This window comes from Ambystoma mexicanum, chromosome 1p, assembly GCF_040938575.1.
Source record: "Ambystoma mexicanum isolate Mex_15411 chromosome 1p, UKY_AmexF1_1, whole genome shotgun sequence".
Classification (NCBI taxonomy): Eukaryota; Metazoa; Chordata; class Amphibia; order Caudata; family Ambystomatidae; genus Ambystoma; species Ambystoma mexicanum.
Window position 1 is genome coordinate 1,342,244,609 of NC_090921.1, and position 15,801 is coordinate 1,342,260,409.

Here is a 15,801-nt window from a genome sequence, read left to right on the forward strand (position 1 = left end):
TGCATCTAGAGTGTTAAAGGAAGCATAAACAAATTATTCAACCATAGAGAAAGAGTTATTGGCAGTGAAATGGGTAATAGATACATTCCGTCCTTTTTTTGTGGGGTGTGAAATCTATCATTCGAATGGATTGTGTCCTCCCATGTATTCCTCATCTTTGATATTCGTATCTCGCCAGCTTTGCAACTTCGGAAAAAAGATTGCAGCAGAGTGCACTGTGCACAATGTCATGGCATCGATCTCCCTCGAGGGCTGCCATCGAACGTCGATCTCACTAGCAGTACAAATAGCTCATGCAGTGCCCGTTGGCTTCAGTTCTGTTTTTCCAAACATTTTTGCTTCGATCACTAACAGCGCCCTTTGTTTTTCTGTCAAAAAATGTCTTCACCTTCTACCCCTTCGGCCCCTAAATCGGGATTTAAAAAATGTTACAACTGCGGGTCGTAGCTGTCAATAAACGATCCTCACCATGTCTGCCTGTGGTGTCTGGGCTCCGGGCACTGTACCGATGACTGCAGATCCTGTCAATCCATGACAGAAAAAGCTCTCCAGGAACGCAGAGGTAAACTGGCTGTGGGGAGGGCAGCTTCGAAGTCTACTTCGAAGAAGGAAAAGAAGTATGAGGAGTCTAGAGACTCCACTCGGCGTAAAAGATCAAAGAGGTCCCGGTCGAGGAGTGGATCGAGGCAGCCTTCGCCTTCTTCATCGAAGAAGGTGATGAAGAGACACCATAGGTCTCCCTCTTCTTCATCTGATTCCTCTACCGTAGTGATCAGGTGCCCGACAAAGTCAAATTCCCCACGTAAATGAGTGGAAATGATGCAGATTTTTGAGAATGCGGCCTCAACCCCCTCAAAAGAATCACACAAGAGCCATGCCCCAGTTGCTCCTTCAGACAACTCGGGGAAGTCTAAGGCTACGTCATCGAGGCCGAGCAGTAAGCCGGCTGAATGTCGAGATACTCGACCCGATGAGAAGGCGTCGAAGGTATCGACACGAGATCCGAGTCAATCCCCAATACCTTAAAAAAAAAAAACCAAATCGTCGAGTTCTTCAAGAAATGTGTAGATGCCATCGGCGCTGAGTGCTTCGATGCTGAAATCGAGGGCGATTCCTAGCAAATTGACCCCTTTTTCGAAGCTGTGTTCTATACTGTTTGATCTCATCGAAGACTATACCGGTTCAGAAAAAAATGTATAAACCTATGCCAAAAAGGACTTTATTAATTCCATGTCCTCAATTTATGAGGAGGAAAGTGCTTCTGATGAGCAGACTTCTCCATTCGGGTTGCAGTTTGGCACTCAGAATGTACCTGAAGAATTCATTGGCCCAGTGTCAAGGATGAAAGACCTTCATGACTCCCTCCAGTCTGCTAGTGGACTTGACACCTCACCACAGCTGGAGTTTGGCAGGCCTGACCCCTCAGAACATGCAGATATTTTAGTTACAGAAATCTCATGAACAAGGTCACGGAATACATGGGTTGGAGTAGGGCATCCCCGACATAAGAGCAGGATGACATGACATACATCCTAGATCAGGGACCTCAGGAGGACCCAATTTTGCCCTTCCATAAGGCCCTTCAGAGGAAGGTGGTGGCCAATTGGGAAGCTCTAGAATCTGGGCCTAATCTGAACAGAAACTTCTCTAGGAAGTACAGACTCTCTAGCAACGATCCAGACTACCTTTCCAAACACCCTACACCTGAGAGTTTAGTAGTTCAGACTGATACTTCAACCAAACAATCTGGCTATCCCTCTATTCCCCCATATAGAGACGACAAGAAGGTTGATGCCTGGGCTCGCAAGGTCTTCACTTCAGGCAGCATGGCCTTGAAGTCTACTAATGTCACCTGTACCTTGGCTTGATTTTCTTATACCCTGTGGGACTGTGATGCCAAGGCGGCTGATCGCTTCCCGGAAGGCGAAAAAAGAGACGGCTTCCTGGCTATAGTAAAGAATGGGAAAGAGGCAATGGGAGAGTGTCTCCTGTCAGAATTGGATACTGCTGACAGCATCACCAGATCCATGGCTGCAGGCACAGTACTGTGCAGGTTTGCATGGTTGAGAAAGTCGGGGTTTGCACCAGACGTGCAGGCCAGACTGCTCAACATGCCCTTTCGGCGGCTCGAGGTTATTTGACAGCAAGACGGATGAGAGTTTGGAAAAGCTGCAGACCTCCGAGACGGCAGCTAAGTCCCTTAGCGCCACCATTCGACAACCTCAACAACCCTATTCAGGCTCATCTTCCTGGAGGGGTCGTTCTTTTCGTTTCTATTCCTCAGTTGGTAGAGGAAGAGGATAGGCTGGACAAAGGGGGAAAAGAAGATTCCCTCGTGGTGGACGAGGAAGGGGTGCTAAATCAGCACCAGCAGCGGCATCTTTACCCTCAGCTGCTGCTAAGCCACTCTGAGGCCAAGACCCCGGTGGGAGGCAGAATCTCTCAGCATCTGAACGAATGGCGGGGCATTACTTCAGATGCTTGGGCACTGGAAACAGTAGCCCATGGTTTTGCCTTCCTTTTGAAAAAAGGCCCCAAGATCATCCTCCAGAAACCAACTTTGTCAAAATTCCAGATCTGCTCCATGTGCAGAAAATATTGACCTGGCTAGAGAAAGGTGTCATAGAACATGTACCTGTAGCAGAGAGGAACAAGGGTTGGTATTCCCTCCTACTTTCTCATTCCCAAGAAGGACGAAGGATTGAGACCCATCTTGGACTTAAGAAACTTGAACAAGTTCCTCAGGAAGGACAAGTTCAAGATGGTTACCCTTTCTCAGATCCTTCAGGCTCTCCAACTCCAAGACTGGTTGGTATCATTGGACCTTCAGGATGCAGGTTGGCGGTTCTCATTATCAGTTTCGAGTTCTGCCATTCGGGCTGTCCTCCACCCGAGGGTTTTCACCAAGCTGATGGTGGTAGTGGCAGGGGGAATTCACGTCTACCCCTACCTGGACGACTGGCTGATCAGGACTCGTTCACTCGAGCAAGCCCAGGAACATCTCAGTATCACCTGCCACTCCCTACACAGACTGGGCTCCTCCCTCAATTACAAGAAGTCCCATATGATACCATTCCAAAGACTCCAATTCATCGGAGCGGTCTTGGATACTTCCTCTTGGAAAGCCTCGCCTCCCGAGGTGAGAGCTCAACACATTCTGCAGATGGTAGCAACATTCCAGAATGCCCAGCATCTGCCAGATTTCAATTTTTCTGAGGTTGCTTGGCCTCATGGAAATCTGCACTTTTCTGGTGCCAGAGGCCAGATTGAGGGTGAGATCCCTTCACTGGGCCATCAGGACTCAGTGGTCCCAATGTCAGACCAGCTGCAAGTTCCGAGCAGAGTTGCTCAGGACCTTCAATGGTGGGCTTGCAAAGACAACATTCTCAAGGGAGAATCTTTTTGGCAAACATGGCCGGAGATAACAGTAGTGATGGACGCCTCACTCACGGGGTGGGGAGCCGACACCATCGAACTGACCATCAGCGGTCGTTGGTCTCCATTGGAGTCCAAACTACAAATCAACCTTTTGGAGCTGAGGGCAATCAGACTAGCGCTGAAGGCCTTTCTGACTTCTGTACGGGGAAAGAATGTCCTGATAATGACAGACAACACAGTGGCCATATATTACCTCAACAACAGAGGAGGTGTGGGGTCACTACCACTGTGCAGGGAGGCAATGCAGCTCTGGTTCTGGCTGATACAAGAAGGAATCTCTGTCAGCAGTTCACCTAGCCGGAGAGCAGAACACTGCGGCAGACACTCTATGCAGGCAGATCAGTCTCCCACTAGTGGGAACTAGCTCAGGAAGTCCTTCAGGAGATCTTCACCCTTTGGGGAACCCCTCAAGTGGACCTGTTTGCGACTGGTACCAACCGGAAGTGCGAGCTGTATTCTGTACGCGTTTCCTCCAGTCCCTGTCATTCCTCACATGATCAGGAGGTTGAGAAAGTTTGGGAAATCCATGATCCTAATTGCCCCGGTTTGGGCCAGGAGGACGTGGTACCCGGACCTTCTGGACATGTCCATCAGCCCTCCGATATGTCTTCCACAAAGAGAGGATCTTCTCTCGCAAGAGGAACGCAAGAGGAAGGTCGGGTTCTCCATTCAGAGGTCAAGACACTCGGCCTTCACGCATGGTTTCTGAGAGGCTGAGATATAAGGATTGGGACCTACCGGATGACGTAATGGAAATTTTGCTTTCAGCCAGAAGGACAGCAAACAAATCCTTGTACTGGTGTTGTTGGAATAAATTCAGTAACTGGTGCAAGGACAAAAATGTCAATCCGTTTCAATGTGGTACTCCTATGGTGCTTTCTTCCTGTTGCATTTGGCTAATCTGGGGCTCCAGATTGGAACCACAAAAGGATACCTGGCGGCGCTTTCTATTTTTAAGCGCTCCTCTGAAGAGGTCTCTTATTTCAAAATACCTTTAATTGTTCAATTTCTGAAGGGGCTCACTAATGTGTACCCTCCAGTCCCATTTAATGTCTCTGCTTCTTGGGAATTAAACCTTGTGTTAACATTTCTAACTTGTATCATTTTCAAGCCTTTACATTCCTGCCCGTTAAGGCTCTTAACTTTGAAAACTGCTCTTCTTGTGGCATTAACATCATCCCGCAGGGTAAGTGAGTTGCAGGCTCTTTCATGCAAGCCTCCTCATACTACGTTTTATAAGGATAAAGTTGTCCTCAAAGAAAAACCATCATTCCTGACGAAAGTAGTGTCAGACTTCCATTTGTCACAGAAGATAATGGTACAAACATTTTACCCTCCTCATTTGGGCAAAGAGGAAGAGAGGTTGCATAGGCTGGACCCAAAAAGGGCTCTAAACTTTTTATTGCAAGAATGGCAACATTTCGCCATGATGATCAACTTTTTGTGGGATATACCGACCCTAAATTGAGCGTGGCAGTAACTAAACAAGCTGTCATGACCCACAGGACGCGCCCCTTTTGGTCTTCCTGGTCCTTATCGCAACGGGCCTTGCATTCCCTGACACTCCCAACATGGCCGTCCAGCGTGACACGCCTTCCGCGGTCTATACGTTGGACGTAACGTATTCTACTAATAGACCGCACCCCCGCGGCTCTGCGCGTCTCAATGCTATTGCCAAGTAGCGATCAGACGTGTGCTCCGTAGTTCGCTGTATTGCTTTACCGGTTCCTACCTTTTCTACTTCCATTCCTTGCCCCTTTCCCTTTTCCTCTTGCTTACTGGACTCGTGCGCCATCAGCACATCTTCTTTGTTTCCCGGATCCCCGGATTGCTGCATCCCGGAATCTTAAACGCACGCTGGATTCGGAAGAGACTCGCTCAGCCTTATTCAAGTCCAGGTCTGTCCGCAAGAAGACACCGCCCACGGAGTCCAGCAAGGATCGGTCTCAGGTGAGAAGGGGGGAACTCCGTGACAGTTTGAGACGCCTACTGACCACACTCGAAGTCGACATGGAAGCAGCCGTCCAGGACCTGATGCGAGGTGTGCAAGAATTAACCACTGAGGTTCAGAATTTAAAGGCGGAAAACGCTGCTCTCAAGCAATTAGTTCTATCCCGTGATTCAGCCGCAAAAGAAAGTGTGTTACTGGGCGGCATTGTTGACAAATACGATGGGTCGGCAAAAACCCTTCGTGGATTCCTGGACTCATGTTTGGTTCACTTTACATTTAAGCCCTATTACTTTTCCACTCCCAGGGCTAAGGTGGATTTCATAATCTCTCACCTTTCCGGAAATGCTTTAATATGGGCTACACCCCTAGTTAACTCCGGCGACGCTCTCCTAGAGGACTACAATGGTTTCATACGGGCCCTAAAGACCATGTTTGATCGCCCAGAGCAGGTCTTTAGTGCCCAGGAATGCCTCTTAGACTTTCAGCAGGGATCCCAGGATGTGCTCACGTATGTAACCCGCTTCAAGCAATTGGTCAAGGAAGCTGATTGGTCTCCGGAGGAAAGTTTTACCCTTTTCAGGACAGGACTAAATGAGGAGATTAAAGATGAGTTAGCCAGAGTGGCCCGACCGAACTCATTCCAGGCTCTTATGGACCTTGCCATGCAAATAGACTTTTGCATCCAGGAAAGGAAGGCAGAGAAGAAAAAATCTAGAGGAAACCCTCCGAAGGTGTTCTTTGAGAGTACCTCCAAATCTGACACAAACCCAGGATCAGTCACCAAACCAGAACCCATGCAGATAGGAGCCTTCCGTGGACCCATATCCCCGCAAGAAAGGATGAGAAGGATTAATACGGGGTTGTGCATGTATTGTGCCTCAGACAAACACTTGGTTAGATAATGCCCTCTGGCCCCTCCTCGGCGTTCGGGAAACGCCAACTCCCGATCCAAGATGGAGCAGAGCTTCGGGAGAGAGATGTTTGCTCCACATCAATTCCATCCTTGAACTCTCCTGGACAAAACAATCTAGTGATAATACAGGCCTTCCTTTCAACCTCCGGGAATAAGACCTATCCTGTTTTGGCCTTGGTAGACTGTGGGGCTATGGGAATATTCATTGATCAAGATTGGGTTTTTAGTCACCACATTCCATACGAAACACGAAGCATCATGCAGCCGGTGGAAGCGATCGATGGAAGACCCCTCACTTTGGGGCCCATAAGCCTGCAGACCAAAGAGATCCAGCTTTCAATTAACCACCACCAAGAGCAGATTCGATTCGACATTATTAAGTCAGCTCATTACCCCATGGTACTGGGCATGCCCTGGTTACAGAAACACAATCCGTATATCAATTGGACAGCAGGATCACTATTCCTCGGCTCAGAGTTTTGTATGTCTCATTGTATAATCCTGGATCCCTCCTTGACCCCTTCCAAAGAACCACCAATAGACCATCAAGCACCTCTCATGGTTTCCAATATCGTGCAGGTTCCTAAGGCCTATCAGGGATTTGTTGATGTGTTCTCAACTGCCATAATCCAGGCCTTACCACCTCACAGGCCTGAAGACTGTGCCATAGACACGGATCCCTCAGCAGTGATTCCTTTTGGCAGGATGTTCATCCTTGCCGAACCTGAGAAAAAGGCCCTCCGGGAATACTTGGATACCAACCTTGAGAATGGCACCATAAGACCTTCAAAATCTCCAGCCGGAGCTTCATTGTTCTTTGTTCCTAAGAAGGATACTAAGAAACTCAGACCCTGCCTCGATTATCGTGGATTAAATCAATGCACCCTCAAGGACCGGTACCCTTTACCCTTAATCTAGGATATCCTGGAAGTGGTCAGAGGCACTGTGATTTTCACAAAACTGGACCCCCGGGGTGCCTATCATTTGATTCGTATCCGGGAAGGAGACAAATGGAAAACAGCATTCAGAACACCCTTTGGTCACTTTGAATATCTGGTAATGCCTTTTGGATTAGCTAATGCCCTAGCAGTCTTTCAATGTTTTATGGACAGGGTGTTCTCTAACATGCTATTCCTCTTCGTTATCATCTATCTGGACGACATTTAGATCTACTCCAAGGACCTTCTAAAGCATGAAGAGCATGTAAAGGCAGTACTACAACGACTCCGTGAACATAAACGCCTGGCCAAACCCGAGAAATGTCTGTTTCACGTTGCTTCTGTTCATTACCTAGGATTTATCCTTACTCCAGAGGGAATTGGCATGGACCCTTCAAAGGTAAAGGCTATATTATCCTGGCCTGCTCCCACGTCCATGAAACAAGTTCAATCCTTCCTGGGGCTTGCCAATTTCTACTGGAAGTTTATACCCACCTTCTCTGAGATTGTTCAACCGATTGTTGCTCTCCTGAAGAAAGACTCCCCCTTTGTCTGGTCTATTCCGCAAGATAAGGCATTCCAACTCTTGAAGACCAGATTTACTGATGCCCTCATTCTGGCCCAACCCGACATTGATCGACCATTCCTTGTGGAAACGGATGCCTCTAACTACGCCATTGGAGCGGTGTTGAAGCAAGAATTTGAGAATAAACTAGAACACCTCATTGCTTACCTTTTACAAACCCTGACTCCCAGTGAGACACAATACTCCGTCCTGGAAAAAGAACTTTTAGTCATCTGCCAAGCCTTCACTGAATGGCGACATCTACTCCTGGGAGCTAGATATCCCGTCCAGGTTCGCACGGACCACCGAAATCTTCAAATTCTACAGTCATTAGATTGTCGGAATAGTCGTCAGGCTCGTTGGGCCTTCTTCTTTGCCCAGTACCAGTTCCACATCACTCATGTTCCTGGATCACAAAACTTGATTGCTGACGCTTTATCTCGATGGCCTGACTATAAAACTACCGAAGATAAGGCCTATCCTAAGATGTTTCCCCACACGATTTCCGTAGCTCAAGCAGTCAATCTGCTGGAAGAAATCCGAGTACAAACCCAATCCTCTGAACTCTGGAAGAATATTTCAAGAAAGAATCAATGGAACCTGAGAGTCAAGGAAGGATATTTGTTCAAGGACAACGCTCTGCTCATTCCTACACAACAATTACAACAAAGAATAATAAACCTCTGTCATGATACCCTTCACTCCGGACATCGTGTCCGCCTTCATGGACTTCCTTCCAAGATAATTTCCGATCGAGGACCCCAATACGTCTCACAATTCTCGAAACACCTCTGTCAAATATTAGGAATCCAACGTGCTCTTTCATCAGGTTATCACCCTCAAACCAACGGGGCCACAGAACGTGCTAATCAGACTCTGGAACAATATCTTGGATGTTTTGCCACTAACGTTCAGGATGACTGGTCGCTCCTGATAGCCGTGGCTGAATTCACCTATAACAATTCCGATCATTCAGCAGTTAAAACCAGTCCCTTTTATTGCAGCCAAGGATTCCATCCATCAGTTCTGCCCTCTGTTCTTCCACAACCCACACCGGTACCTACTGTCGACTCCTGGATTGAAACACTCAACATACATAAGGAGACCAAAGAGCACTTAGAGAAGGCCAGAACACAGACCAAGAGATATGCGGATTCCAAAAGAAGATGCGGGCCTTCTTATTCAGTTGGAGATCAAGTCTGGTTCTCCTCGAAATTACTACACCGACATCTACGGCCAAACAAATTGGCCCCCCGGTATTATGGTCCATTTTCCATCAAGGAAATTATAAACCCAGTCTCATACTGGCTCAAGCTATCAGCATCCTGGAAAAAGATTCACCCAGTTTTTCACACCTCCTTATTAAAACCTTACATTCAATCCTCCCGGAAATCCTGCAGACCCACTCCTGTGGTGGTGGACAATCAACTGGAATATGAAGTGTCCCGGATATGCAACTCCAGGTATAAACGGGTCAGCTTCAATACATGGTTGAATGGAAAGGATATCCCCCCAGTGAAAGAACTTGAGAACCACTTTCTAATCTGAATACCCCTCGACTGCTCAGAAGATACCACCTCATACACCCAGGCAAACCTGGAGGAACAGGTTTTCGGAGGAGGCATGCTGTCATGACCCACAGGACGTGCCCTTTTTGGTCTTCCTGGTCCTTATCGCAACAGGCCTTGCATTCCCTGATACTCCCAACATGGCCGTCCAGCGTGACACGCCTTCCGCGGTCTATACGTTGGATGTAAAGTATTCTACTAATAGACCGCACCCCCGCGGCTCCACGCGTCTCAATGCTATTGCCAAGTAGTGATCAGACGTGTCCTCCATAGTTCGCTGTATTGCTTTCCTGGTTCCTAGCTTTTCTACTTCCATTCCTTGCCCCTTTCCCTTTTCCTCTTGCTTACTGGACTCGTGCGCCATCAGCATGTCTTCTTCGTTTCCCGGATCCCCGGATTGCTACATCCCGGAATCTTAAACGCACGCTGGAGTCGGAAGAGACTCGCTCAGCCTTATTCAAGTCCAGGTCTGTCCGTAAGAAGACACCGCCCACGGAGTCCAGCAAGGATCGGTCTCAGGTGAGAAGGGGGGAACTCAAGCCATATCCCAGTGGATTACACTGGCTATTGGGGAATGCTTTACACTTGCGGGAAAGGATCCGCCGGAAGGGCTTCGAGCTCATTCCATGAGGGGGCATGGCAACTTCTGCGGCTCTTCAAAGGGGTGTCCCTATAAATGACATCTGTTCAGCAGCTACTTGGGCGTCCATTCATACTTTTGTCAAGCATTATTGCTTACACTCCTCTTCCACTCAAGGAGGTCTTTTTGCTAAGGCAGTCCTCCATTCGGTTCACGATTAATTTAAATAGTATTCCCTCCTCCAAATTGTCACTGCTTTGGGAGTCTATCAAAGATGAGGAATACGTGGGAGGACACAATCCATTCGAAGAACAATTTACTTACCCCTGGTAACGTTCTTTTGACTGGATGTTCCTCCCACGTATTCCTCACCGCCCCTCCCAGCCTACCCGCCGTACAATTTACCTGAATTAAACTCTGCATTTCCTGAGAGCTTGCAGTCTGGGGCACGCCTGGTTAGTTCCTCGATTGATGGGAACGAAAAAAGCCAATGGGCGCTGCACAAGCTATTTGTACTGCTAGTGACATTGACGTTCGACGGCAGCCCTCGAGGGACATCAACGCCACGACATCGTGCACAGCACCCTCTGCTGAGAAATTCTTTTCTGAAGCAGCAAAGCTGGCGAGATACGAATATCAAAGATGAGGAATACGTGGGAGGAACATCCAGTCGAAAGAACGTTACCAGGGGTAAGTAACTTGTTCTTCTGTCAGATCACAAGCCTTTTAAGGATATTTTAACCACTAAGGGGCTGGACAAAGTGTCCTCCAGGACCAGGAAATGGCTTGCCAGCCTTCAGGGTTGATTATGTGCCGTGGATTGTTTGTCTAGGTTGACGTAGTGTCAGAAGAAAATTGGTAAGAGGCCATGCGAAAAGATGATGTGTTGAGGGACACTAAGGAACGTATTGAATGTGGGTTGAAGAGTAACCATATCAGGAGAGGGTCTATTGCTGATGCAATAAGGCTTGTGTTTGCTGAATTACATTGGAAAGGTTGTGTGCTTATGATGGGGGACAAGTTGTTTCCTCTGGAAAGTGTAAGAGGAAATATGTTGGCCAGGGCTCATGAGGGTCATCAAGGCATGCCAAAAACTAAACAATTTTTAAGGCAAGAATTATGGTGGCCAGGAATGGACCTACAAGTGGAGAGGTTGATTAGAGATTGTCATGTATGTGAGGAATCTGGCAAGAGCTATGTTGCTAGGGTAGAACCAATGACCCTCATGTCTATTCCTTCGATTCCATGGGAACATGTAGAATTGGACATTGTAGGGCAAGTGAGGAGTCAATGGAATTTAAAATACTGTATTGTATTGGTTGACATGTTGTCCCCTTGGGTTGAAACCTCTTGGGTGCGAAACATTTGTATGAGAGACATAATTAAGTTTGTGGATGATATATTCAAGAGGGAAGGATATTTGTCAATCATCATTACAGATAAGGGTGTACAATTAGTTTTTTCGGATCAGATGGAAAGGTTCTTGAAAGCAAATGGCATACAGCATAGAACCAGTTTGGTTTATCATCCAGCGACTAATGGAATAATCGAAAGATTTAACATGGTTATCAAGGACAGTATCAGAGGTGCTATCACTTAAGGCAAAGACTGGAAGAAGGCTGCTGATGAAGTTGTGGTAGCGTTAAGGTTTATTCCTCACTCTACAACTGGGGTTTCTCCATTTGAGAGGCTGTGGGTAAGAAAGCCCAAAACCAGAGAACAAAATTGATTTCCAAATGGTTAAAGATAATATCAGCAAGAAACAGATAAGTAATAAAGTACGTTTTGATGCTAGGAAGGCCTCAAAAGGAAGGATGTTTATTCTTTGTGTTTCAGTTTCTTTTAATAAATAGTTTTAGTTCTGATTGTACCGAAAGGTGTAAAGAAGAGTAATGTGTAGCATTCTGCAAACTGAACATTCAGAATGCAGAATGTTGCAGTTGAACTGTGTCAATGTGCATCTTCCATTTAGAATACATATCTTTAAAAGGAAGAGCAAACAGAAGTAAAGCTGTGAAGGAGCCAGTGGGGCATACATGCTCTCTTAATAAAATAAGAAGAAACTTACTTACTGAGTCTGCATCATTTCACATTAGCCATTGAAAAAATCACCTCGATTAGGGTATCTATTAAGGGTAGTGTACATGACCTCTATTCTCTCAGAATGTTTATTGCGATGCACCTTGGCCCTAAGGGCCCCAGGGTGTCACAGGATGCTGTAGGGCTCTTGATAAGAAAGTAGCAGTGGCACACTTCTGATGGATGATAATGGATTGCTCGCACAAAGATGTTTTCAAAAGTTTAATGACAGAAACAAAGTGTCAGGTTCCCATCACAATTTGGCCCTCACAGGTCCATGCTAAAGTAATGCAGATCTATGCAGCACACTTTTGAAAAAAACGGATCTGAGCATTTATAGGGGGTCGGTCAGTTTTAAGATGATAATGACATGGACTCAAACTTCACCTCGGGCCATAACTTGGTGGTGGATCTTTATCCAGCTATAGTTATCCTCCTGATGGCTATAAGGATATTAGCACACAATGGTAGTAGCAATACATGCTTTGGAGTTTTGGTGGTGAAGTAAACATCTTTACTTTATAATCGGTAAAGTAAATAGGCAACTAAGTTAGTCAATTAGCGTGGTATTATTTAGTAGCATTGAAATAATATAGTTGTCATGATAAATTATGCATTTTAATTGCAAACTTGGTTGAAACGAAGTTGGTTTAACATGATCATGCATTTGGTGCCATATTCAATTAAACTGTTTGTCTGTAAGAAAGCAAAAGCATTTTCCCATCTTTTAGCGTTCTCTTTAATGTGTTGAATTGGATGTCGCAGCAAAAAAAAGATCCTCTCGCAGGAGAGTGCCTGTTGAAAGAATTGATTTGTTGCCTATAAATTGCTTTGTTGTTTCTCTGTCTGCTTTTGGAGACAGAACTTTCAAATTGCAGTCAATTTCAGTAGTTCTTGACTGCACTATAAAAATTCTGATTGGCTGGGAGGAGGTCAATAATTATCACCATGTGCCAGTAAACTAAAATCTCGCATTTAATGTGTTATCAGTTACTGTTTTTCTCACTGTTGTCTTTAAATAATTCTCTGTTTCTTTCCCCCCGCCATACCACTTGAACATTGCTGTCTTCCCCAGACTGGAGTTGTGTGCTGGACCTTTTTTCAGGTAAGCAAGAGTAGATGGGAGGGATGAAAAATTGCAGTATGCTGGGGCACCTAGTTTATCATTTGATGTAAGACTCCAGGTCTTTATCATACTTTACTGTGGATTTTTTTATTTTATTTTTAATTTGATTGATTCTTTTTTTAATAAAAAGATATGAAAAATGAATTGTTTCACAGTGTGTGAAACGGGGGACCCTCCCTTAGTAGACAGGTAGTGCAATACAAATAATCAAAGTACGGTAGAGGTAACTACATTCTCATTTGAAAATCATGGTTATAGAATAACAAAACACAAGCAATGTTAGATAAGATCTATGGAAGGAACGCTCAGTGTGGTGTGCAGAGGATACAATTCCTAACAGAGTGGCATGTTATTAAAGCACGTAGCTTAAAGGAGCAGGGTTTGGAAAGAAAAGTCTTTTCTTGAGGATGCTTTGAATCTTAGATGATTGGGTTCTGTCCTGAGTGTTCTCGGTAATCATTCAAGTGTTTGGCAACCACCACTGCAAATGTTTGGCCTCCTTTTCTCTTTTTCTTAAATGTATGGATGGTCAAGAACTTACCACACCTTGGTCCCAGTTTGCTAGGAGGGCTCTGTAGATCTTTGGTCCCTAATTATGAAGGTCTGTGTCTCAGGCCGGCAAATTTGAGCAGAATAAGAAATGCTTGTAATTTACAGTACGTTGCATCGCAATGCATTTTTTGCTTTGCCCACCCACACCTAGGCCCACATTACACCTTAAAGAGTTTCCCCCAAATAATGTTATCAGAGCACATTTTGCAAGAGATGGAGGTGACCGGTATTCTGGAATTCACACTGGCGTCAAGTTATAGAGGGCTCTTTAGTGTGCATGACCGAACTGGAGATGAGCTCGAGTTGAGCTGTCCAAGTCTAAATACAACATTTGTCGTACAAGGTTTTCACTTTTTCCCACCCCAGCAAAATGGTCCTGAAAAGTATTAATCATGGAAATGCTAAGAGAATCCCACCCTCAGAAAACTGTCCCCTCTATAAAAGGTGAAGCAATTCCATGACTAACAGTTTCAATGTATCTTTTTTTTCTTCTATAAACATACACAGATAGTTGGAGAATTGCGTTTGCCTCTGTGTTTTGCTGGGATGCAGGTTAGTGCCTGCAATCCTCGATAGTTGAGAGGAAGGTGGCCTTGGTTGGACACCCTGATGTCTGTGTTTATGCCGTTGGCTTTTCCCTGCACAGTCAGCATTTTCATCACACTGCTTTTAGGCGTGCTCCTGTACATTTGCCTACTGTCCTGTTCCCTGCATTCTTTCTTGCCCCTTACTTCTCAGTCTGAGCCATTTGCTCTAATGACTATTAATATGGACAGAAACCCTTCACCACACCTTTGGAATCAGACCCCACAATACATCGAGAAAATAATAGAGAGGATATTCTAGGGGAACCTTACTTCACTGACAGAGGGCTAGGCCCATTTGCAGAAGCTTCATCAGAGGAGTGGAGCCATGGGACCATGCATACAATTTAGATCCAATATCAGAGACACAATGGCAATAGTCCAGCAACATGAGTTAAGCATCTGTTGGATATATTAATATCTATTTCCCTTGCAGAACAAACCAAATGGCCTAAAAAGGAGAACATTCAGTGGCAGGAATTGTAATGCAAAAATGGCTTACTTTGCAGGGAAAGCCAGGGTACTGACTTGATGTAAGAAGGGCAAATGTCCCAGTTTTATGTTCCGTCTTCAGGACTAAAACTGAAAAAAAATCATCTCTTTTATGCAGCTACACACTGGCACTTGCACACCATTCATTTGGAATAGCAGAAGAAAGCATTCTCTGATTTAGAGTTAAGACTACACATTTGATAATTATTTACACCCTGTTTTATATGAGAGATTGGTGACGTTTTTGAGAATTGAAAGAGACTGTGATCCAAAAAATAGATATATTAAGGGAAACCTGAGAGATGGATGGAAATAGCACAAGGTTACATTGGAGTCATTCAGGAGATCTGTAATAAAATTAGATCAGCTGTACTCACCAAAATGTATGCAAATTAAAAACAAGTAGAAAATATAGACACATGGTGGCATTTGGCGGAAAAAAACACAAATGTATCTCAATAAACAGTGATATACTGATGCATAATTTCAGTGCACATGTGATCCATAAATCTCTGAAACATCACAGATGCATTACACAGAACAAAGGGCCTAAACATATGCTCAAAAAGGACAAAGGGCATTACAAGGGAGTTTTTCATTTGTCTTCCACCTTTATGCAGAGCTTTAAATAGGCTCCCCTTCAACACAGTTCTGTAATAATCACAACATCAGATACAAAATAAATCAATAAATCAACACTGGCTGATAGCCACAGCTTTTAAAATACAACATATATTTCCACCCATCTAACTTATATTAAAGGTTAGGAATCACAAGCAATCATTTAAAGTATACAAAAATACATTCATATATAACACAATAGTCTCACAAATGACTGGTGAAAGTCCCCAAAATAATAAATCTTTAATCTATGTGAGGGGGAGGCAATACTCTTACAGTAGCCACGTTGCCGCTGAAAAAGATTTGAAAACTTTGTCTCCCAAAGCCATAGCATGACACCAACCAAAGGACATTTTAAAAAGGCACTGCTTTCTCTTAGCAGGCAAAGATGGCC

At 45.1% G+C, this 15,801-nt stretch overlaps 1 protein-coding gene across 2 annotated transcripts in view; it reads left to right on the forward strand.

The window, feature by feature from the left end:
- Positions 1-15,801, forward strand: part of MPV17L (MPV17 mitochondrial inner membrane protein like) — a 388,825-nt gene that overhangs the window by 266,716 nt on the left and 106,308 nt on the right. For both annotated transcript variants that reach the window (XM_069607017.1, XM_069607018.1), the window contains one exon: positions 13,108-13,137. In XM_069607017.1, coding sequence (XP_069463118.1) covers positions 13,108-13,137 — 30 coding nt within the window. The remainder of the gene's footprint in view (positions 1-13,107; positions 13,138-15,801) is intronic.